This window comes from Syngnathus leptorhynchus, chromosome 5 (genome assembly GCF_054491065.1).
Source record: "Syngnathus leptorhynchus isolate UIUO chromosome 5, UIUO_Slep, whole genome shotgun sequence".
NCBI classification, from domain to species: Eukaryota; Metazoa; Chordata; class Actinopteri; order Syngnathiformes; family Syngnathidae; genus Syngnathus; species Syngnathus leptorhynchus.
This window is the reverse complement of record NC_141199.1, coordinates 17,260,797-17,281,891: the sequence shown is the minus strand read 5'-3', so window position 1 is coordinate 17,281,891 and position 21,095 is coordinate 17,260,797. Positions and strand designations below refer to the sequence as shown.

Here is a 21,095-nt window from a genome sequence, read left to right as displayed (position 1 = left end):
TACGCCATAAAAGGAAACCTTGAGGTCAAAGGTTGGTCAGGTGCCAGGCTTGAAGTCTTCTTGCCCGTGTGACGCTTCACACGGCCTGTTACATAAACACTCGTGTGCGTTCTGCAGACACACAATCGCGTTGACTCACCGTCAACGCCCGCAATTAACACCCGCCAGGGTGTGTCAGTTTCACAAACAATCGACGGACACACACACACACACACACACACACACACACACACACCATACAGACTCAATGGAGATGGACAAACACACACACACACATATAGGTAGTCAAACGCACAATCACTTGCGCACACACACACACAAAGTAGTCAAACACAATCCCATGCGCACACACACTTCACACACAGTTACACAATGGCACACAAAGACAAAATAACAAGAAGAGTCACATGTAGTCAGACGCACAAGTCACATCCCAATGCACAAACACTGAAAACACACACAAAGAATCACAGTCATATGCACATGCACTCATCTGTCATCTCAACTAAAGGGCGTGTGTGTGTGTGTTTTATATTATAGGCTTGATTGTGTGTTTGTGCCTCGCCGGCATGTGTATGTGAGGGGCGTGGCCCGTCTGTCGCGTGTGTAACCTGTTTGTCTGCTTTCAGGTGCTCTAGAGGTCCGTCCACCTGTTCTCTGTTGCTGCCTTGCATTCCCGCTCACACACACACACACACACACACATGCAGATGGTGCCTCAGGTAAGTTTGGACTTTGTTGTTGTGTACTTGAAAATACATCAAAGTACGCGGTTGTACTTTGTGCTCAGCTGCGAATGATTGCCTGCCCGCCTGCCTGTGTGTGTTGTCGTAAAATGAAAAAGTTTGTTCTCGAAAGGTGGAAAGAAAAGTTTCCATCCTGCTCTGTAAGGATTTTTGACACTTGATTTTCTATCGCAGTCCGCTTTGAATGTTGGCTGTGATGTATTACAAAAATGGTCACGCATGTTTTTGTTTTTGGGAATTTGCAATATTGATCATCTTGTGAGGACTATGAAGCTTGAGGAACAACAAAAGATGATCGTTTTTTTATTTTTTATGATTATTTTGGCTGAATTCAAGATCATGCATGTAGTTTACAGATTTGTTTGAATCCGATTCATCGATTAATCAACAGACCAATTGACTGTGAAAATAATCGCGAGTTGGATCCCATCTTAATTTAAGACTTCCCCCATTTTCATTGCCCGCAGGTGTCCCGATACTTTTGTCCATATAGTCTAAGACAGACTCAAGTTTTGATATCGCAATATTCCTGCGCCGACGTTTGTATTGCGTCATCGTAAATATGATGTAAATATACCGTGTACCGAGCTGTCCCGATACTTTTGGCATTCACCCCTTTTCCTGCCGGCCACTTTATTAGGTACACCTTTGAACCTAATGTCACTTTGACACTTGGAAGCTGGAGGAGTGTTTGTCAAGCTTTTGCAACCACAAGGAGTGTTCTCTAATCTCTGTGCGCCACATTGTGCACATAGCGCACATACTCGACTTAATGACCACCAATCAAATTGAAAAAAACAAAACAACAACTCTCGATTGTGTCACCAAGCTTAAGCCAAGGCGAGAAACGCCCCAAAAGACGATGACGCTCCGGATAAACTCGTTTACCTCGCTGACATTCCGCCGAGCATTCCTGCCGGCGGCCGATGTTCCCACGTGGATGACTCGCTCAAACGCAACAACACATTGTTCTGTCTTCTGCAGGTTCCTTCTTCACGGTGACAAATTCCACGACCATCAATGGTAGGAAGCGTTCCCCAAAGTCAAACGGTCCCTTTGAATTGTCATGTTTGAAGATTTGTGGCCCTCTCGCCCACCTCGCAGGCGTATCACTTCAGGCGTAGGCTCTCGGACGCCCTGACGCTGGAGCAATCCGAGCGGGGAGCCTTGGTCATCGCCAACATCGATGACGTCGACGGAGTGAATCAGGAGCTGAGGGAAGGTGGGCGAGCCTTTGAAAATTCACACCCTCCAGAATGAGCAGACCCACAAAAAAAGGCTCAAGAGACCCACAAAAAAAAACTCCTTTGTCCACCAAATGAGTTTTTGAAATTCTGCACAAATGTCCATTTATATTCCTCAGGGGATGAAGTGGTCGGGGCCACCATCAAGTTCGACCAACTGAGCAAAGAGGAGGTGATGGGTGTCCTGAAGATGATGGAACCGTACGATGACAGAATCCAAGTTCTCACCAAGAACAACTTGAACAAGAGCATGGGGAACCTCAACCAGGGGGCCGTCAGTCCTGAAACGGTAAAGGAGGTCACCTGGCCGAGCCTGCTCGACCCTACCCTTGACCCCAAATATTGTCCGTTTGTCCTCAGATGCTGCACAATGCTTACAACAAGCTCTACGACACCAAAATCAAGCGCTTCATGCGCAAGGACATGTCTAACGGCGAGAACCTGAGAGACTATGTGCAGACCCTCCCTCGCACCTCCAAACTCAGTACCAAGCAAGACTCGGACTTACCTCGTCTGGGGGTGGACTTTGGACGCCTGAGTTCCAACACGCTTGGCAGGCGTTACAGCACTGACTCAGAAAGCAGTTACGCCGCCTACGAGTCGGGAGCGTTTGCGCACGAGGCCAACCTGAACCTCCCTCCTCTGGGCGTAGGCCAGGTGAAAGCGGGCAGACGGGTTCAGGTGCCGCAGATGCTGAACGCTGTCAACTCGCACGGTGCCAACGCTGGAGTCTACCGTGAAATGTATCCGGATGACGCTGAAATGGTCCTCCAGGGCACTGACGGGAAGTTCCTGAGGTACGACGAAAATGCAGAGTTTGACGTGGACGATTATGACGGATCGCCCACAATCCATCTGGCCGGACAGTCTTCTAGATTAAATGCACCCCGGTTGGATCTGAATGGCCGCAGCGGTCTTCAGGGGTCCGCTTTCGACGTGGACGGCGATTTGAGAATGCCGAATGCTCAGTTTCAGGGTGGCGGTGTGACCGCCCCAGCAGTTCGCTCCAAGGTCCCGTCTGGAAAGTACAAGGCTCCTAAATTCACCATGCCAAATTATGGTTTACCAACTGTTGAGGTTCCAGACTTTGATGGGGACATAGGTGGTATGGACGTGCCCAATGTACCCAAATTCAAAGTCGATGGTCGAAGCGCTGCTTTAGGGATGCCAGATGTTGATGGAAAATTCCAAAGTCCAAACTTTAAGATGCCTGATTATGATCTCAATGGGCCGAATTTGGACCTCAGAGCTCCCAACGTGGACTTCGATGGTCCTAATCTCCGAGGTGACGTCAGCGCACCTGATCTTAAAATGCCCAAACTCGGTCTCAAGACCCCCAATCTGGATTTGAACATGCCAGATCTTAATGGCCCAAACTTGAAAGGGGGCATAAATGGCCCCAATTGGGACGCAAACCTTAAAGCTCCCAAGTTAGATTTGAACTCACCAGATGTTGACCTTCCTAATATGCCCAAAACAAAGTTTCCTTTATTCGGCCGTCCGAATCTCAAAGGTCGTACCATTGATGCAGACTTGGATGATTTGGACATGGACATCGATCCACCCAAATTCAAACTCAAAGGTCCCAAAGCGGATTTAGGGATGCCTAAATATGATCTGAATGGTCCTAACCTAGCCCTCAAATCTCCTGACTTTGACCTCGGTACTCCTAATCTCAAAGGTGGGTTAAATACACCAGATTTGACCATGCCTAAACTTGGTTTTAAGACTCCCACACTGGACCTCAAAAGCCCAAATTTGGACCTGCCAGATGTTCATGCACCAGACCTAAAGGTGAAAACTCCCAAGCTAAAAGGTGGAATTCGCGGCCCTGACTTGAACTTGCCCGATGCCAACTTTAAAACGCCCAAGTTAGATATGGGCTCACCAAAAACCAGATTTAAATTTCCCAAAATAAAGATGCCAAAACTCAAACGTCCAAGCCTTAAAAGTCCTGACCTGAATGTGGATCTCGATTCTCCAGATATAGACGTCAAAGCACCAAAGTTAAATCTCAAAGGTCCCAAAGCTGATTTAGGGTTGCCAAATGTTGACATTGATGGAAAGTTCAAAAAGCCAAACTTGAACATGCCAGGTTTAGATCTCAAGAGTCCGAAGATAGATGGACCTAACCTGGACCTCAGTGGTCCTAATCTCCATGGTGGGATAAACGCACCAGATTTGAATATGCCTAAACTTGATTTGGGTCCGGACCTGAACTTGAAAACCCCGAAGCTAAAAGGCGACATAAATGGCCCTGACTGGGACTTACCGAATGCAGATCTTAAAGGTCCAAAGTTAGATCTGAAAGGTGACATCAACATGAGTTCACCAAAGGCAAAAATGAAGATGCCCAAATTTAAGTTGCCAAAATTCGGTCGTCCGAGCCTTAAAGGTCCTGACATTGATGCAGATTTAGATGGTCTGGACATGGACATCAACGCACCTAAATTCAAAGGTCCCAACGCTGATTTGGGGATGCCAAATATTGATATTGATGGAAAGTTCAAAAAGCCAAACTTGAACATGCCAGATTTAGATCTCAATGGTCCGAAGATAGACGGACCTAACCTGGACCTTACTGCTCCCAACCTGGACCTCGGTGGTCCTAATCTCCATGGTGGGATAAACGCACCAGATATGAAAATGCCAAAACTCAATTTCAAAAGTCCCAAACTCGACTTAAAAGGGCCAAATGTGGACTTGCCAGATCTGAATGGTCCAGATGTAAATCTGAAAGTCCCAAAGATAAAAGGTGGCTTGGATGGTCCGGATTTGGACCTTAAGGCTCCCAAGATTGATCTGAAAACTCCAGACATTGGATCACCAAAAGCTAAATTCAAATTTCCCAAGTTGAAGATGCCCAAATTGAAGGGTCAGAGCCTTAAAGGTCCAGACCTGGATGTTGATCTCGATGCTCCAGATTTGGACGTCAACGCTCCCACTGTCAACCTCAAAGGTAGCAAACCAAACTTGGATCTTAACGTTGGCGGGAAACTCAAGAAGCCAAACTTGACTATGCCAAAGATGGACTTCAAGAGCCCTAAACTGAACCTGAATGCGCCAAAGCTAGACTTCAAGAGCCCCAAACTGGACCTGAATGCCCCAAAGTTGGATCTCGATACTCCAGACTTGGACGTCAAGGCACCAGACCTCAACCTGAAAGCACCAAAATTCAAAGGCGGACTGGACGTCAAAAGTCCCGACCTCAACATCGACGCGTCTAAACCAAAAATGAAATTGCCCAAAGTAAGATTTCCCAAGGTCAATATGCCAACCCTGAACGGACCAGACATCGATGGTCCAGACTTTGACATCAATACGCCAGACGTGGATTTCGGAAGACCATCGGGCAAATACAGAAAGCCGCATCTGAAAGTGCCGGATGTGGAGCTGTCGGGACCAAACGTGAAGTCACCAAAATATCACCGGAAGCTCAAAGGACCCGACGTGAATGTCAAAGCTCCAAAAGTCAAAGGATCTTGGGACACCCCCAAAGCAGAGCTACCAAACGTGGACCTCAAAGCCCCGAAGACGGACTGGCACGCCCCAGAAACAAAATATAAAAAGCCTCACGTGAAGATGCCGAAAGGGTACGACACGGACCTGAACGGAGGCTTAAAGGGTCCAGACCTGGGTTTCCCCGATGTGAGAGGTCCAAATTTGAAGCCAGCCATGCCGTATTTGGACATGGATGACATCGATCTCAACGGACCGGACGTGAGTCTGTCAGGAACCAACGGCAAACTGAGAACTTCAGATCTGAATGTGGACGACTCGACGCTCAAATTCAGGAAGACGTTGCACGGTGGCTCGGGCGTGCCGCTGCCCGGGCTGGACTTGGACCAAGATTTGAAAAGTCCAAGACTTCAAAATTCGCTGAAATCAGATTTGAATTTCACACGCTCGGACCTCAACATTGACGACTTCACGGGGAAATATCACGTCCCGGGGTCTGACCTGGACCTCCAGTTGCCCTCGACCTCCACGGGCCTGACAACCGATCAGAGGGTTACCCGATTCAGCGGCGCCACGCTGAACGCAGACTCCATTTTACACCCCAGTCACGCCGTGAAAGCCGCCCACACTTTAAATGACGGCCGCTGGTCGTATTCTCAGAAAAGAGCCGTCGATACCTCAGACGGATACATGGTGACTGTTTTCCCCTCGCAGGAAGAAAGCGAGAATAACCTCAAGCAAAAGTACGGCAGCCTCGGAGGCCTTGGTTTTGGCTCCGGCGACGTCAACTTGGAAGTTCCCGATCAAGACGAGCTGAAAGGATCCACTTTCCTCTTCTCCAACCTGGTTTAGTCAGGCTGCCGTAAAATCAAGAACAAAATGATCTCAACCAAATGCAAGCTCAGTTCCGCTCCATACTTGTTGTCAATTTTTTTTTAATTCACGGTGCAATTTTACATGTTGACTCTGTGTAGAACAAAAATCTTGTGTTGTTTTCACATTCTGACTTTATTCCGATGATGTTCTTTTGGATGTCTTGTTTGGAATGACATTGTGAGGTTCTTTCGTTTTCACGTTCTTCACACATACAATATATATGATGTCATGTACCTAAATCATAACTTGTGTGACTCAGCTGAGTCACTTGAAGTATTTAAATGGCATTGAACGGTAAAAACATGTACATTGGGTTATTTTTTAAATAATTGTGATGCTTGTGTGTGTGTATATAAAACACGTGTGTATTTATCTGCGTTATATGTTGTAAATGTGGCTCATCAAACTGTAAGGGAAAATATGAAGTTTCAGGTTTCTTTTCCTTCCTCTTTGCTATCATGGTAAAATGAACACAAAATGTAAATATATGCGGGCTTCTGTCCAATAAAAAGAACGTGACTCAAAATGCCCTTTATTTTAGTCCATCAAAAAATACAAAATGTTTTCCAGTGATTATAAAAAAATAAAATAAAATAAAAAAATAAATATTGAGTAATGTTACTAAATAGCAAATAAAACAGTAGGTATGATGTTATGTTATGTAACTCCTCCTCCCTTGGCAATTATATTGATTTTTATTTCAAACTGATTTGATTGCTGGCATTTTTTTAATGTTCTGATATGCTCCCCCCCCCCTCCCTCCCTGAAAGTATTTCGCAGCATGTTGATGACGTCATTTCCAAGCGACTTCCGCGCGCTATTGGGTTGAGAAAGCTGGCGGGGAAAGCAGAAGGAGCTTTTTGCATTAGTTAAGAGGATCATTACGTTCTTCTTTGGATAATTGAGCCTCGCGGCACCGATGTTTTCTCCGCGTACCGGCCCGAGTTCGGCCCGCCGGCAGCAGAACAGAACTCCGGCCAGGAGAACGTCCAGCAGCCTGCTGCTCACCCCGCGGAGGACACCGCTGTCGGCGAGGTAACGACCACTTGCTGTACTTTTACCATTATAATTTAATCAACACTTGCTTCGTTCTCTCGAAACAACTTTTACTATTATCATTTCATCAACATTATCATGAATGTATACGTTGTTTTTTTTTTCATTTGAATCAACTAAGAACTGGAAACTTCTGACTTCAATCACAACAAACTTTATTGCTAAGCGTTGACAAAAACAGATAAGCACGAACAAACAAAATTCATTAAAAAAAAGTATATGATATGTTGTCTCCACTTAAGAGGTGAATAAACATTTCATTGATAATGAGGAGCCTTCAGTTAAAATGGTAATCGCCTGCTTCTTGTCATTAGCACAAGATCATTGGAAAGTATGACGTCATAGGTGTAGCAGTTTTTGTTGTTGTAAACTTAACTTTGTTCATCTCGATTTAAAAAACCTGATCTGTTTGCTTGTGTGGCGGGCGGACAGAGCAACCCCCAGTCGTGAGCAGAGCCATGCCACCGCCGACGGCCTCAACTATGACGTGCAAACGTTCGGCTCTTCGCTTCCTGTCAAAGTGATGGAGGCACTGACCATGCTCAATGGTAAATAAGCGGACTCTTTGCCACCGTTCTGTAATAACATTCACGTCCGTGTCCTCCAGACGAGGAGCGGATCTCGGTGAAGGTGAGCGAAAGCGGCTGGGCCTGGCTGGTTTGCGGAGACAGACTCATCATCTGGAAGGTCTGCCAGACGGCCGTGGCCAAGGTATGTTTCCTTTTTTTTTTTTTTCCTTCTCTCTAATATGGCCGCTGACCTCGTTTTGCTGTTGCAGCCGTGCGTGTGCAAAGAGCTGCAGCTTCCCGCCAGCCAGTACGACTACACGGCCGAGCGCGTGGCCTTGACGTCGTCCGGCCCGTTGGACGCCGCCCCCGTGCAGGCCGTATCCGTGCTGGCCGTGACGGCCGAGGGCGCGGCTCGCTTGTGGCCCAGCCTGTCGCAGGAGGGCAACTACGCCGAGGCCGACCTGGACCTGGGAGACCCGTGCGCCTTTGTGGTGGCCGTCAATGTAAGCCACAAGGGTCGTTTTAGTCGAGTCGTACATTTGCCCACGCCGTGTTCTTTGCTCCTACTAGGGCGGAAGCTTTGTGGTGTCCTCGGCTAAGAGTCGCATGCTGCGCGTCGGGTGCGACGGTTCCCGAAGGCTTCAGTACCGAGCTCTGCAACAGGGCCAAGGCGTGTTGTCGGGCATCGGGCGCCGAGTGTCCAGCCTGTTCGGCATGCTGTCGCCGCCGTCCAATGACACCGTGAGTGCTTTCATCATTCAAAGTCAATGAAGCCATTGATTATAATTGCAAAGTAAATATTATTTTTTGGGGGGGAAATAATTTTTCTTCAAATGGTGCTTTTTTTATTGTTGCAGCTAAACGGCGTGCTGTGGGTGGGCGCCAGCGGCCGCCTGTACGCGCTGAGCAACTCCCGCCTCAACAAATGGGAAGTGGACGAGAGCTGGGAGCAACAGACGATCAGCTGGGACATCCCGCAAGCTCTGAACGAGAGCATCGCCGACGCCATTTGGGTGAGTCGACCACTTCATCAGTCAGATGCAGGTGAGCTAGCTTTGCCAACTGTGAAGCTAAGCTCATTCAATTTTAGTATATGAGAGATGAAAGTTATCCAATTGGTACCGTTCGGTTCCTCGCCGTGACGTTTGTCTAACGCCTCGTTACCTCCACCAGGGCTCGGAGGGCAACTACGAGGAGATGCGAGACGGCGTCAATGTGACCTTTCTGGACGTGAAGCTCAGCCAGTGAGTTGGCCGTCTGTCTTTTTTTTTAATTTCTCGTCTCGTCATTAAACGAAGCCTCGCGCTCTCCCAGGCTCGGGCTGGTGGTCCTGGCCGCCGCCTGGCACCCGTCCGACACGCCCTGCCTGGCCTACTTCTGCCTGGTCACACTGCAGGACCTTGGCGCCGCCATCTCCAATCAGTTCACCGTGGAAGTCACCAACTATAATCCACCTTTCCAGGTGAGTCCAGGTGATTTCTGCCACGAGATGGACACGGTGTGGAAATTGCCTCTACCGTCTTTCTCAGAGCGAGTCTGAGCTGCGCTCCACACGACTCCTGTTGCCACCTTCTATCGGCGCCACCGCTTTCCTCTACAACGAGGAGCTCGTCTTCGCCTGCTCCACGGGAAGCGGCAGGGCGGGCCCCCCCGACGAGAAGATCCCTTTCAACGACTCCGGTGGGTTCCTCAACGGGGTTGCTGATTCGATCTGATGTTTTGGAGGTGACGTCAGCGCTTGTCCTCCGTAGGCGACGCCATACGCGGCGGCGGCTGCTGCGCCAACCTGCCCGTCGTCTTCTCCCAAAATAGCGGCCTGGTTGCCGTGGTGGCCCGGGAGAGCGCCTCTATCCTGCCCGAGACCGTGGAGGAATCGCTGTGTTCGTCTCTGGCGGCAGCGACGCCAGAAGTTAGTCTCACAAAACAAAACCTTGCTTTTCTGAGCCAATTGAACAAGATCATCTTTATTTTTGTAGTTCCTTGACTTACAAATCGCTGATCTTAAAATGAGTCTCGATGTTCCCCATTCAAGGTGTCCATGATGGAGCAGCCCGGCCGAGCTGATACGGTAGCTCAAGAGGACAAACCCAAACGGCTGAAGGCGGCATTCTTGCAGTTCTGCCGGTAACCAGAAACAAGAAATTTCTATCTTCTTATTGAATGCAGTTGGCTCTCAGTATCAATTTTATTTTCACGAGGTTATGTTTTGGATTTCTTTTTTCTTCCTGCTACTTCCTCAGCAACGACCTCCTGGGCGCTCAGGCGCTTACCAACGAGCTCTTCCCGACCGGCGACGAGGCGGTGGAGAGCGGCGAGCTGGACGCCATGGTGACCCAGATGAACCTGGACTTGCTGGACGATTACCCGGCCTCAGACCCCCGCTGGGCTGAGTCCGTGCCTGACGGTGAGCGCCGTAACTTGTCGTCCACCAACTTAGGTTCACAATTAAACGTGGAAGTCAAGTCAAGGTGGCGTCTAAAATATTTCTTCTCCTTTCAGAGAGCGCCGGGTTCCCGCTGACATCCCTCATCATCCTCCATCAGCTAGAAGATAAGATGAAGGCCCACAACTGTTTCATGGACTTCCTGCTGCAGGTACACAAACACCACCTCGGCTTCTGTTGGTCCACAGAGAGCGCCAGCGTAATTGAAACCTTGCCAAGTTTGTTTGACCCCCCCATCAGGTGGGTCTCCTGGAGCGTCTCGGCCGCTTTCGGGTGCGCTCGTCCCCCATGGCCACGCGGCTGCTGCTGTGCGAGCACGCCGAGAAGCTGCAGGCGGCCATGGTGCTGAAGAACCAACACAGCAAGCACGGCGAGCTGGTCAACCGGGCCATCGCCACGGCGCTGCACAAGAACGACATCACCGTGCCGACCAGCCTCACCGGAGCCGACGTCTTTTTTCGAGAGGTGAGACGGGAGCAGGCTTCTTCGGGACTTTTGGAATTTTAAATTACACTTAGGTTTGATTTGTTTCTTGAATTATTTAGTTCTGGAAATTGTATTCTATTCTTGGCAGATTATTACATTTTTTTGTAATGCTTATGAATATTATAGGAATGATTACATTATTTTAAATATATATTAAATTATTTTTTAAAACAACTAGCCCCGCACAAATCGAAAACAGGTACGCTCGTTGACCTCTCAATGTTTTCACGCCCTGTCCGTCGGTCTAGCAAAAACATTTCATGGGTTTTCACAAAAATGACGAGATGCGACGTTATAAGATTCGCACCTAATGGAAGGCTGTCACAGGTTTCGCAAATCTCCACCATCTTTGATTGTCTTCTGGAAGAGGAGGAGAGGAGCTTGAGGGAGAACCCGGTGGACTCGGTGCAATGGGCCGAGGTGGTTCTGACCGTCAACGTCATCATCAAGGTGAGCGCAGATCGGAGATGACCGGCTTCTAAGCACATTTGGGAAAATGGTCGTATCGCCAAAGATTTATTGTACTTTTTTTTTTTTTCAGGATATGCTTCACGCCGCGGGTCAGTACAGAGAGAGCAAAGCGTCCATGTACCGAGCGTCTGAAGGTGCCGACGTAGACGCCGAGTACATCCCGTGGACGGGTGAGAGCGACAAATCAACGGGCTAAAGGACTCGATCCTGTTTCTCACACTGCTCGTCCTCCTCCCATAGCGCTGAGCGGGCCAGGCGGCGTCCGCACGGTCATCTCCCGCCAGCATGAGCTCATCCTGCACTCCATGTACCCCCACGCCGATTCAGAGCTGCGCGGCGTGCTGTGCGAGCAGCTGGTGGCGCTGTTGGACTTCTACTTAGGCGGCTACGTGGCCCAGCTCAACTCCCTGAAGCGGCAGCAGGGGCAGGAGCGCTACAACAGCCTGGAAATGGAGTACAGTCAGCGGCGACACGAGCTCCTGGCGCCGCTTTGTGAGTCTTCTGCGTTTCATTTGAAAGAAAAAGAAAAAAAAAATGTCTTGGCAGAAGATTGCGTGACTGACTTGCGTGTCGCTTCAGTGGAGCTGGGTCAGTACCAGTGGGTGGCGGCGCTGGCTGAGAAATACTGCGACTTTGACATCCTGGTCCAAATGTGCGAGCTGACCGACAACCAGAACCGCCTGCAGCACTACATGAGCAAATTTGCCGACCAGGTACACCGAGCGCTCCCAAGGCATCCCCGCTTCCGGCGGGCCTTTTGACTCTCGCGCTCTTCCAGAACTTTGCCGATTTCCTGTTCCGCTGGTACATGGAGAAAGGCAAGCGAGGGAAGCTTCTGTCGCAGCCGGCCGCTCAGCACCAGCAGCTGGCCGGGTTCCTGCAAGCGCACCAGCATCTCAGCTGGCTGCTGGACATCCACGTGCAGCAATACCACACCGTACGTCCTTCGCTCGCCGCCGTCTCCTTCCTCCGAACGTTTCCTTTAAAACGGACTTCCCGGTTGTTTGGAGCGCAGGCCCACGAGACGCTGTACAAGCAGGCCAACGCGGAGACGCGCTACTTTGCCAAGAAGAAGACTCTGCTAGCGCTCAGCAAACTAGCCGCGCTGGCGTCGCAGCTTCCCGAGGACAAGCTGGCCAAACAAGTCGACGGTAAAAAAAACAAAAAACAAACACACACACGCTGGAAGTTTGTCCTCACGGGCCAAATGAAAGAATCAGTACAATTCTACACATTTTTTGTTTGGCCCTCAGAAATTGTGGAGCAGGAGCGCTTCCTGCTGCACCAGGAGACGCTGCCCAGGCAGCTTCTGGAGGACAAGCAGCAGAACCCCGACACCATGCCCCTACTCAGCGCTCACCAGCTGGTTCAGGTCAGGCGCTCATTTTTTGTCTCATGGAAACTCGCATCAGCATAGTTCCGGCTGGCGGCAAAGCACTACTTTTGACTAAATGAATCCCCCCACCGCCAGCTTTACATCTGCGACGACAACCGGAGGGCCAACGAGTACGACTTCAAAAAGGCTTTGGATCTCCTCCAGTACATCCACGAGGTGACTTCCTGTCGCCGCCGCACGGGAATGCTTTGATAGCATTTGTGCCGACCTTGTTTTTGTTTTGTTTTCTTTCTTCCCTCATTTCAGCAGGAAGACGATATCAACATCCACTCGCTCAAGTGCCAAATTTTGGGAACCGTTCTCAGGAGAGACGAGTAAGCGCTTTTATTTGCGTTTTTTTTTTTTGTCAAAAGTACGTGTATTTTGGAATGACGGAAAATGCCACGGGAAGATTGGCTCACGTTGACCTCCTTTCTGTTCCTCCTCCAGTTGGTCGTCTGTCGACGGAAACGACGACCCGCTGGAGGCCGCCAAGGACAGCGTCTTTGTCAAGATCCTCGGCATGCTCGCGCAGGAAGGTGAGTTCCAACTCTGCTTCGGCAGCGGCGGTGGCGTCACGTGCACGGCGTCGTTTTTTTAAACGATATTAAAATGTATGAAGAATTTTCATAGAATCACTTCATTTAGTCAATACAACAAAAATCAGCTTATGAATAAAAAAAAAATATATTTAGCAAAATAAATCCAACAAAATGTAAAAGGCTAACATTTCATATATTAATATATTCATATTTCAAGTACAAATAAAATGTACATTGAAATGCTTTCAAAAAGATTTAAAAGAAAAATGCAATTGCTTAAATAGAGAAAAATCTTTAAAATGCCTTTAAAATTCTAAAAAAAACAGAAATATATTACAAATCAATTTAGAAGTTAGTAGAAGTGAAATGAATCAAAATTTACCCTTTTATTACAAATTAATCAATTAATTAAAAATAATGCATTTATCCCACAAAAAAAAAGGTTTGCACGAATGTGTAATTTTATTTATCGAGCCAAAACATCTTTGTTGATCATCTTTGTTTCTGCCGCTATTGATTGTTGAACTGTTGTCGCTGAAAACGATCATTGTCCTTGTTGCCCGTATCGTCTCGTAACGCGTCTGCCGATGCCGCAGGTGTCCGGCTGCAGACGTACTTGCCGGAGGTCAAGGAGCTGCTGGAGCTGGACGAGCTGAGCGCTCTCAGATCCAAACCGTATTTTGAGTTTGTGTTGCGGGCAAATTACGAACATTACCTGCAGGCGCAGATGTGAATACCCAGTTGAAAGTGCTTGACGTTCGGCCACACTGAACACTTTCTTTCTGGTTGTTCCTGAATTTTTTTGTATAGTAAAAAATAAAACATAAAAACAAAAAAAATCACCTTTTTTCTTTTTTGTGTAGGGGAAAGAAAAGCTGTCAGCGTTTTATCAAAATGTCTTTTATTTCCGGTGGAATATTGCTGGAATAAATAAAAGCAGTGAAACATTCTTGGGATTAAACACGAGTTCTTGAACGTATTGACACATTTACAAGCGGACACAAAAGACCACTTTTTTTTTTTCTCTCCTGGCATTTTTCTACGGCTGGCCTGTAGGTGGCACTCCGCTTCCCGCTCACATGTCAGTAGGGCCCTTGAGGGCCGATTCTTTGCCCCCCATCACCGGCGACGCCACGGCGGAAAGGACACACTGCGATGGCTCACAGTATCCGGTGGCCCCTGAGGGTCCAGGGGGGCCGGGAACGCCAGGAATTCCGGGAGCCCCGCGAGGCCCCCGGGAACCATCGTGCCCGTTGCTGCCATACGCCGACCGGCCTGGCTGCCCTGTTTTCAAAAGGAAGGATGTCACGTATTCAAAACCACGTCACATGCTCGCCCAGCCCAGTTGCTCCTAGTGGTGGTTTACCTGGTAGACCAGGAGCACCCGCAACTCCTTTGAGGCCGCGGGCGGTGAAGCCCCGGTCCCCCCTGTCGCCTTGGTCCCCTGCGGACAAAAATATTCAGCGTTACGATTCTGTTTGGTTCTGATTCGCCGATTTGAATCGGGGTTTTTTGTCACACGCCCCCAAATCCCACCTTTGGGTCCTTTCCGACCCAGCAGCCCGGGCGGTCCCTTGAGACCGGGAAGCCCTCGGGATCCGGTGTGACCGGGGAAACCGTTTTCACCGCTGGGCCCCGGGGGGCCGGGCAGTCCCGGGGGGCCGGGCAGCCCCGAGATGCCCGACTCGGGTCTGCTCAGGCTGGCCGCCAGCTGGGCCAGCTGCTCTGTGAAGCGGGACCACTATGAATTAGGACCGCCGCCATCATAGCCGCCACAATGACGACGCCTCACCTTGCATGACTCTCATGCAGACCTGCTTGATGTGCGTGTCTATCGGTGATTTGCCCTGCGTCAACACAAGCGGAACTCATTATTGACTTTGTGGAATATGAATGAAGATGTTTTCAACCGTGGCAAATCGGCGGCCATTTTGTGCAACTTTGGTCTCACCGCGGGTCCCTGCGCACCAGGCAGCCCCGGCAAACCCATGTCGCCCTGCATGCCACGTGGTCCCGCTTGGCCCGGTTCTCCCTCTTTGCCCTGCTGCCCTCGCCCGCCCTCTGGTCCTTTGTTCCCTGTCTCGCCTGGTGGGCCCATCTGCACGAACAAAATAGATCCAATCTATATTACAAATGCCCCGCCCCCTCCCAAATGATGTTTTTGGGCCAACGTACCGCTCCTTTCTCGCCGGCTTCGCCAAGTTCGCCCTGGAAGACAAGACACAAGTTGCAGGAGAAGATCCGAAGATATTTATAGCCCGGCAGTCACTCACCAGGTCTCCTCGATATCCCGGCGTCCCTTCGGCGCCCGGGGGGCCCTGGAGTGGACGCCACACACTTTTGTGATCCCGTTAAGAAATTGTGCAACGAGACTTTGGAGGATGAGAAAAGAAAACACACCTGCTCTCCTTTTGGACCATCCAGACCCACAGAACCCTGACAGGGAGAAAAATGTAAATTGGCATCGACCTCAGCGACCTTTCTTTTGTATTTCATTACCCTGTCGCCTTTCTGGCCTGGATAGCCAGCCGGTCCAGGGAGTCCGGGAAGACCCACGTCACCTTTGCCTCCCTGTCACAACACGTTTCAAAAAGTTAAATTGATTTTTTTTTTTTTTGGCTAGCAGATGTTGTGTGGTCTCACCCGTGGTCCCGGTGCGCCCGGCGGTCCACCCGGTCCTCTTTCCCCTCGTTCACCCTGACATCAAACAGCATTAGCCGATTTGGGATCGAGTGTACCTGGCTCCGGATTTGCCGGCGACCACTCACCGGTCCTCCTCTGGGTCCAACAGGCCCCACCTCGCCCTGGTCGCCGCGCTCGCCCTGAAATGAAACCCTATCCAGTTAGAGTTCAGCCCACTTCACCAGGAACATTTTCCAGACTTCCATACTTGGTTTCCCGGAGAGCCCATCAGTCCCGCAACGCCCGGATCACCTGACCCGCCCTGAAAAAAGATAAAAGGGTGTGATCATTTTTGATCAATGGTTTTGTGACCGATAGTGTTTTAATACCTTGGGACCGCTAACTCCTTTTTGGCCGTAAGAACCTGGAACCCCCTAGAATGAAGAGCACAAAGTTATTCGCTTCATCAACAAGTCATTTTGTTGCTACTCGTCACACTTACAGGAAGACCTTGAAGTCCAGCATCGCCCGGAGCTCCGTCCTTGCCAGGAAGACCCTGATGATCGAAGCACAGAATCACAACCGTACAGCAAACCAAAGGTCCCTTTGGGTCTTACAAAAACCACCAAGATCAGAGTCACCTTTGAACCGGGAAGTCCAGGGATTCCTTCCCGAGCGTCCGGACCCGGAAGGCCCTGCGAGAGCAATACGTTGCCAGGATATTAGCGGTCAATAACCCTCTCGAGGGCAAGGATAAACAAAATCCAGCTAGCAGCTCGTTAGCATTTTATAACTATTTTGCTTCGTTAGCCTCAATTCAAGTTTCAATGCTAAGTTGGAAGCTAATGCTCACAGCTTCTCCCTTTGGTCCTGGTGGTCCTCTGATTCCGGAAGGACCTCGATCACCCTGCAAAGACACCAAGAACACGTTGGAGGTGGTCATAAGCGTTGAGGCACACATTCAGCGAGTGATCTAACCTGCACCCCCCTGGGTCCGGTCTCTCCGATGGCTCCTCTTTGGCCAAAGTCCCCCTAATTTTGTGTGTGTGTGGGGGGGTATTGTTAGACTGCTTGTGGAACAGAGACTTTTTTTTTCCCCAAAATACTCATTTGTAAGAAACTTGAACAGCGGAACTCACCGGAGGTCCCTGGCGGCCTTGAGGTCCCATACCCCCCAAATTCCCTCGGGGTCCCTGTTGGGTGACATCTTGGGCATGAGTGGGACAAAATCTGAAGGTCTAATGGAATTTGAGCATCTTACCCTTTCACCTTTGGAGCCCATGATTCCTGCCAAGCCCTTGGCTCCAGCTGGGCCCTGGAAATAGCATGTTAGCGCGTGTTAGCTAATGCCAAATAATCAATCAACGGTTGTTGTCATGACCTTTCATAACCATTGTCTTAGTCAAGAAACTTTGGTTATTTCATAACTGGATGTTTGTATTTTACTAGTTTATGGCCAAATAGTTTAGGTAAAACTATGTGAGCCACAGTTAGTGCTAAGTTATATTCACGAGGACGTTACCCCTAATTAGCATCTTTTAACCATAACCTAAAGCCTAAGTGAACATTTATAAGTCAAAGTCTGCTTTATTGTCAATTTCTTCACGTTAATCAAAGATAATTGTTTAATCACTATTTGATTTTTATGTTTAAAGAAGAAGATGGTTCGATTTTGTTTGCTCCAATTCGGCTAATTGTGACATCAAAACATCAGGCACAATATTTACTTCTACGATAAATGTTCATTTTCATATGTATTGATTAGTTTTATTGAAAAATGTTTGAATAAGAAAGAAGAATATTTTCACTATCGACGCAGGTGGATTCCAAAACATTTTAGTGTTGCACACGTTTGTCCACCAGAGGGCGCTGTTTCACCCAATGACTTATAAAGTGACTGGTGATCAGTTGGGAGACAGTCTGGATATGGAGGTCTCTTACCGGTAGTCCTTGGGATCCAACTTCTCCATGTGGTCCTTGTTCCCCCTCCTCTCCCTGAAAACATCTTTGATCATTCAGAAAAGTACTATAGAAAATTTCATTTTCATGAAAGCAAGCTTGCTTTACAGAAAGGCTCCGTCACCTTGTGTCCTTGTCTGCCGGGCTCTCCGGACTCCCCCTTCACACCCTTGTGACCCTGCAAACAGGAAACGACTACTTGGACCAAAAAGAACATTCATGTGGATTTTGTTCTTTGGCGTCGAGGATATAAACGTACTTTCATGCCAGGCAGTCCAGAGTGTCCCGACAGTCCAGATGGACAAGCGCTAGGGCACTAAAACAAGGACAATAGCAAGGTTACCAATTAGTTAAGCATCTAAAGGTCAGTCCAGAACTCACCAGTTCTTGGCCTTGATAAACCCCCGGCGGACCCTGGAAGAAACATTTTGTCAAGCGTTGGCGACCAGCAAACAAAAAACCGTGGCAGTATTTGAGTGGAATTTACCCGGGTTCCCACGGCTCCTGTAGCGCCCACTTGACCCCTCTTTCCTCTGGCTCCCTGTATCGACAGACAACTTTTATTCTTATTGTTTCGATTCGAGTTGGTCGTCAGGATGTTACGTTTGGGTACTCACGGGAGGGCCCGCTTTGCCCATTTCTCCTGGGAGCCCGTCAGTCCCCGGGATTCCCTGATCAATCCGTACAACATAAATGTCAACATTGGTTTTATTTTTCATTTTTATTTTTAACTATGTATTACTATTTTTATTATTATTTTTAGGGAACCAGTATATAGAGATTTATTTCTGCTTTTACTCACATCCAAGCCATCTGGTCCAGTACCCTGCAAGAAGCCACACATCCTTCACTAACAGAAAGGTCATAAACACAAATAACAACGAGTTTACTTACCGGCTTCCCGACCGGGCCCGGTGGTCCGAGATCCCCCTGAAGACAAGATCAGGCATAAAACGCTGAGAAATGTTTCAATATTCAGCCAGTGAAAGACAAAAATGTTTCTCATGTTGAATTGGATCACATTTGATCAACTCACTTTGGGTCCTTTTACACCCGTTGGACCTGGATCTCCGGGAGGTCCCACAGGTCCCTGCGCAAGATTCTGGTGTTATTATTTTTTTCCCCAAAAAAAAAGGGGGGGCGGCGGCACACATATGCCCAACTTCCTCCTCCTCCTTGCTTTATATGGCAATCGAAGACCGAGTAGACGGGTAACAGAAGCACAGGCACCGGAGCCGCATTACGGCTCGACACACTGGTTCCATTCTGCTCCGTTCCCCGAATCCCCCACCCGAAGCCCCCCCGCCGCCATTTTGCACAAATAGATCCCTGTTTCCATCAGGAAGCCTTCAAAAAAAATGGTGCTCACATCACCAGCAGCATTCAGCTACACGGGACGCGCGACCGACCGACCGTATGGTCTCATCTCGTCTTTTCGTGTTTTGTCATCGGTTTGCTTACATCTGCTCCCGGAAGGCCTGCAGCTCCTGAAACTCCGTCTTTGCCGTTTTCCCCAGCAGGCCCCTGCAAAAAAAAAAAAAAAAAAAAAGCAGTGCAACACCTGAGCAAGCCTAGCTATGTGTGTGCGTCTTTGTTTGTGTGTGTGTGCTCACTCACTGGGCCGCCGTTGATTTTGGAGTCCACCCCTCGCTCGCCCTGAACAAAATCAATTGGTCCGGTTGTCATTTCATCGAGAATTTGGCCCACTTTGATGATGAAACATGAAAGTTGATAGGTGTGTCTTTTATGAGTAGACCCACCCAAAAAAATCTCAACGAGCCATGCCTGAACATTGACTGGAAGTCGGCCATTTTGTTTCAGATGGACTATTGAGCGTAGCATGACAGTAAAGTTTGATTTTCATACTGGTGAAAATTAGTTTGAACACATTGAAACCATTTTTTAGTAACACAGTTTGGGAGGATGTGTGAAATATACATAAATAGATAAAGATTTGAATAAATACAAAAAAAAAAAATTGGTTACGTCCCCTTTAAAATCCCACCCAAAAATAAAACATTGAGAAAAACGGGATTTTGAACTTGCTTCAAATAACGGAAGCAAGTTCGGAGGCTTTGATGTTGTTCCAAGCAGCTTTTTCATTGGCATGCACTGCCTTTGGCTTTCCTCAGCGGAACCTAGCAGAAGAATCAAGGTCAAAAATAGGACAACTCACGTCAATGCCGTCCACGCCGGGCACGCCGGCAATTCCGGGTGGCCCCGGCGGGCCTCTTGGACCCACCGGGCCCCTCTGGAGGATAACAAGAAAAACAAGTTATTTGGAGAGTCGCCATTGGACCTCCACACAGACGCCCTTTTGTTCAGCTGATCCGAGGTCAGTGTGGTGGGATTAGAGATCCGTGCCGCGTGTGAATGCGTGTGCGTGTCCATATAAACACACATTTTACGTGAGCTGACTGAGACTGAACAGTTTGAGAACCGTGGTTGGCTTCTACCACCAAATAATTGATTCATGTTATGCACTAAATTCATCTGGTCTGTCCGTTCCAATACTTTTGCTCACTTGGAAGACAAACAAAACAAAAACAATTCAGATTTGTTCTATGATATTCATTGTTTGATTTGAAACCCAAATATTGAGTATTTGAAAAAGGAATTGACCTTTGCCCTTCTGATACCTTGAGAGGAGATTGGAAATAGCTAATTATGCGAGGTGTGATCGGCACCACCGAGAAATGGATTTCATAATGCCGCAACAAAATGAATGCAGGAAGGTCAAATATCTCAAATCTAAACATTCTTATGGAGGTCACAACTAGCATTGAATATAGAATCAGCACAAGTCGAGTCCACTTGCGGTTCCGCTTCTAATCCTCAAACTGAGGTCCAAGAATCCCTTGAAAGCCGTTTTACAGTATTTAATCCAAGTCATTCGGATGGGATTATTACCATCACAATCATACTCTTGTTTCTTGGAACAAAATAAACAGGTTCCACTTCCACCTGATCTCAAAAGCAACAATGGTGATCGATCGTCAGCTTCCTGACAATTCAAACAGCAAGCCGTAGTGAAAATTTGCATCACCTGAGCGGAGGCGACCAGAAGAGCTTGCAGGAGAAGAAGGAGCCGGCAGCTCCCAGAGAAATCCATGGTCATCCCGGGACTGGCCGTCGCACCGCGAGTCCCCTTTTTTTCCAGATTTTACACGATGAGTCAAGAAGAGGCCACCTGTTGGCCTGCCAGTCCCCCTTTTCCTGCCTCCCTCCCCGAAGGGACGCTGGGAGGAGCTCCCGTGTAGAAGAGGAGGCCGAGGACAAGGAGTCTACCTAAAATGGTCTGTATACT

At 48.6% G+C, this 21,095-nt stretch overlaps 3 protein-coding genes across 4 annotated transcripts; 2 read left to right on the top strand and 1 right to left on the bottom strand.

Annotated features, from left to right (window-relative positions):
* The first annotated feature begins 576 nt into the window (after positions 1 to 576).
* Positions 577 to 6,851, top strand: LOC147057426 (uncharacterized). The gene is made up of 5 exons (XM_085911264.1): positions 577 to 722; positions 1,731 to 1,769; positions 1,851 to 1,968; positions 2,110 to 2,279; positions 2,351 to 6,851. Exons 2-5 carry the CDS (start codon positions 1,767 to 1,769, stop codon positions 6,299 to 6,301), a joined length of 4,242 nt encoding a protein of 1,413 aa, XP_085767390.1. The 5' UTR covers positions 577 to 722; positions 1,731 to 1,766; the 3' UTR covers positions 6,302 to 6,851.
* A 247-nt stretch (positions 6,852 to 7,098) lies between these two features.
* On the top strand, positions 7,099 to 14,156 carry nup133 (nucleoporin 133). Of its 2 annotated transcripts, none has more exons than XM_085912894.1 (25): positions 7,099 to 7,360; positions 7,814 to 7,929; positions 7,989 to 8,092; positions 8,160 to 8,393; positions 8,461 to 8,631; positions 8,748 to 8,903; positions 9,064 to 9,134; positions 9,205 to 9,352; positions 9,420 to 9,570; positions 9,642 to 9,799; positions 9,923 to 10,014; positions 10,131 to 10,294; positions 10,390 to 10,484; positions 10,574 to 10,798; positions 11,147 to 11,269; positions 11,361 to 11,460; positions 11,531 to 11,782; positions 11,870 to 12,003; positions 12,069 to 12,227; positions 12,306 to 12,441; positions 12,544 to 12,662; positions 12,762 to 12,842; positions 12,936 to 13,000; positions 13,116 to 13,204; positions 13,804 to 14,156. In XM_085912894.1, the coding sequence occupies exons 1-25, from the start codon at positions 7,245 to 7,247 to the stop codon at positions 13,938 to 13,940; spliced, it is 3,396 nt and encodes a 1,131-aa protein (XP_085769020.1). In that variant the 5' UTR covers positions 7,099 to 7,244; the 3' UTR covers positions 13,941 to 14,156. The 2 variants fall into 2 exon arrangements, with proteins under 2 accessions (XP_085769020.1, XP_085769018.1); XM_085912892.1 differs by having other exon boundaries at positions 12,933 to 13,000.
* On the bottom strand, positions 14,112 to 20,900 carry col9a1a (collagen, type IX, alpha 1a). Its single transcript, XM_085912895.1, has 32 exons — positions 20,835 to 20,900; positions 19,965 to 20,039; positions 19,406 to 19,444; positions 19,250 to 19,312; positions 18,825 to 18,878; positions 18,683 to 18,718; positions 18,591 to 18,614; positions 18,406 to 18,459; positions 18,276 to 18,329; positions 18,170 to 18,202; positions 18,048 to 18,104; positions 17,913 to 17,966; positions 17,771 to 17,824; positions 17,091 to 17,144; positions 16,969 to 17,022; positions 16,808 to 16,861; positions 16,683 to 16,736; positions 16,471 to 16,524; positions 16,332 to 16,385; positions 16,219 to 16,263; positions 16,098 to 16,151; positions 15,976 to 16,029; positions 15,851 to 15,904; positions 15,707 to 15,778; positions 15,608 to 15,643; positions 15,481 to 15,525; positions 15,383 to 15,415; positions 15,159 to 15,305; positions 15,000 to 15,054; positions 14,744 to 14,932; positions 14,574 to 14,651; positions 14,112 to 14,491 (listed from the first exon to the last, which is right to left on the bottom strand). The coding sequence occupies exons 1-32, from the start codon at positions 20,898 to 20,900 to the stop codon at positions 14,283 to 14,285; spliced, it is 2,058 nt and encodes a 685-aa protein (XP_085769021.1). The 3' UTR covers positions 14,112 to 14,282.
* Between the last annotated feature and the right edge of the window lie 195 nt (positions 20,901 to 21,095).

Excerpts from the sequence above, each read along its gene's own strand:
- nup133 (XM_085912892.1), top strand. The coding sequence starts at position 7,245 with ATGTTTTCTCCGCGTACCGGCCCGAGTTCGGCCCGCCGGCAGCAGAAC. Across the intron at positions 10,485-10,573 it reads TCATGGACTTCCTGCTGCAG|GTGGGTCTCCTGGAGCGTCT; the intron begins GTACACAAACAC and ends CCCCCCCATCAG. Across the intron at positions 11,783-11,869 it reads CGAGCTCCTGGCGCCGCTTT|TGGAGCTGGGTCAGTACCAG; the intron begins GTGAGTCTTCTG and ends GTGTCGCTTCAG.
- col9a1a (XM_085912895.1), bottom strand. The coding sequence starts at position 20,900 with ATGGATTTCTCTGGGAGCTGCCGGCTCCTTCTTCTCCTGCAAGCTCTT. Across the intron at positions 20,040-20,834 it reads TTCTGGTCGCCTCCGCTCAG|AGGGGCCCGGTGGGTCCAAG; the intron begins GTGATGCAAATT and ends GTTATCCTCCAG. Across the intron at positions 18,330-18,405 it reads TGGGCAAAGCGGGCCCTCCC|GGAGCCAGAGGAAAGAGGGG; the intron begins GTGAGTACCCAA and ends CTGTCGATACAG.
- LOC147057426 (XM_085911264.1), top strand. Across the intron at positions 1,969-2,109 it reads GAATCAGGAGCTGAGGGAAG|GGGATGAAGTGGTCGGGGCC; the intron begins GTGGGCGAGCCT and ends TATATTCCTCAG. Across the intron at positions 2,280-2,350 it reads GGGCCGTCAGTCCTGAAACG|ATGCTGCACAATGCTTACAA; the intron begins GTAAAGGAGGTC and ends GTTTGTCCTCAG.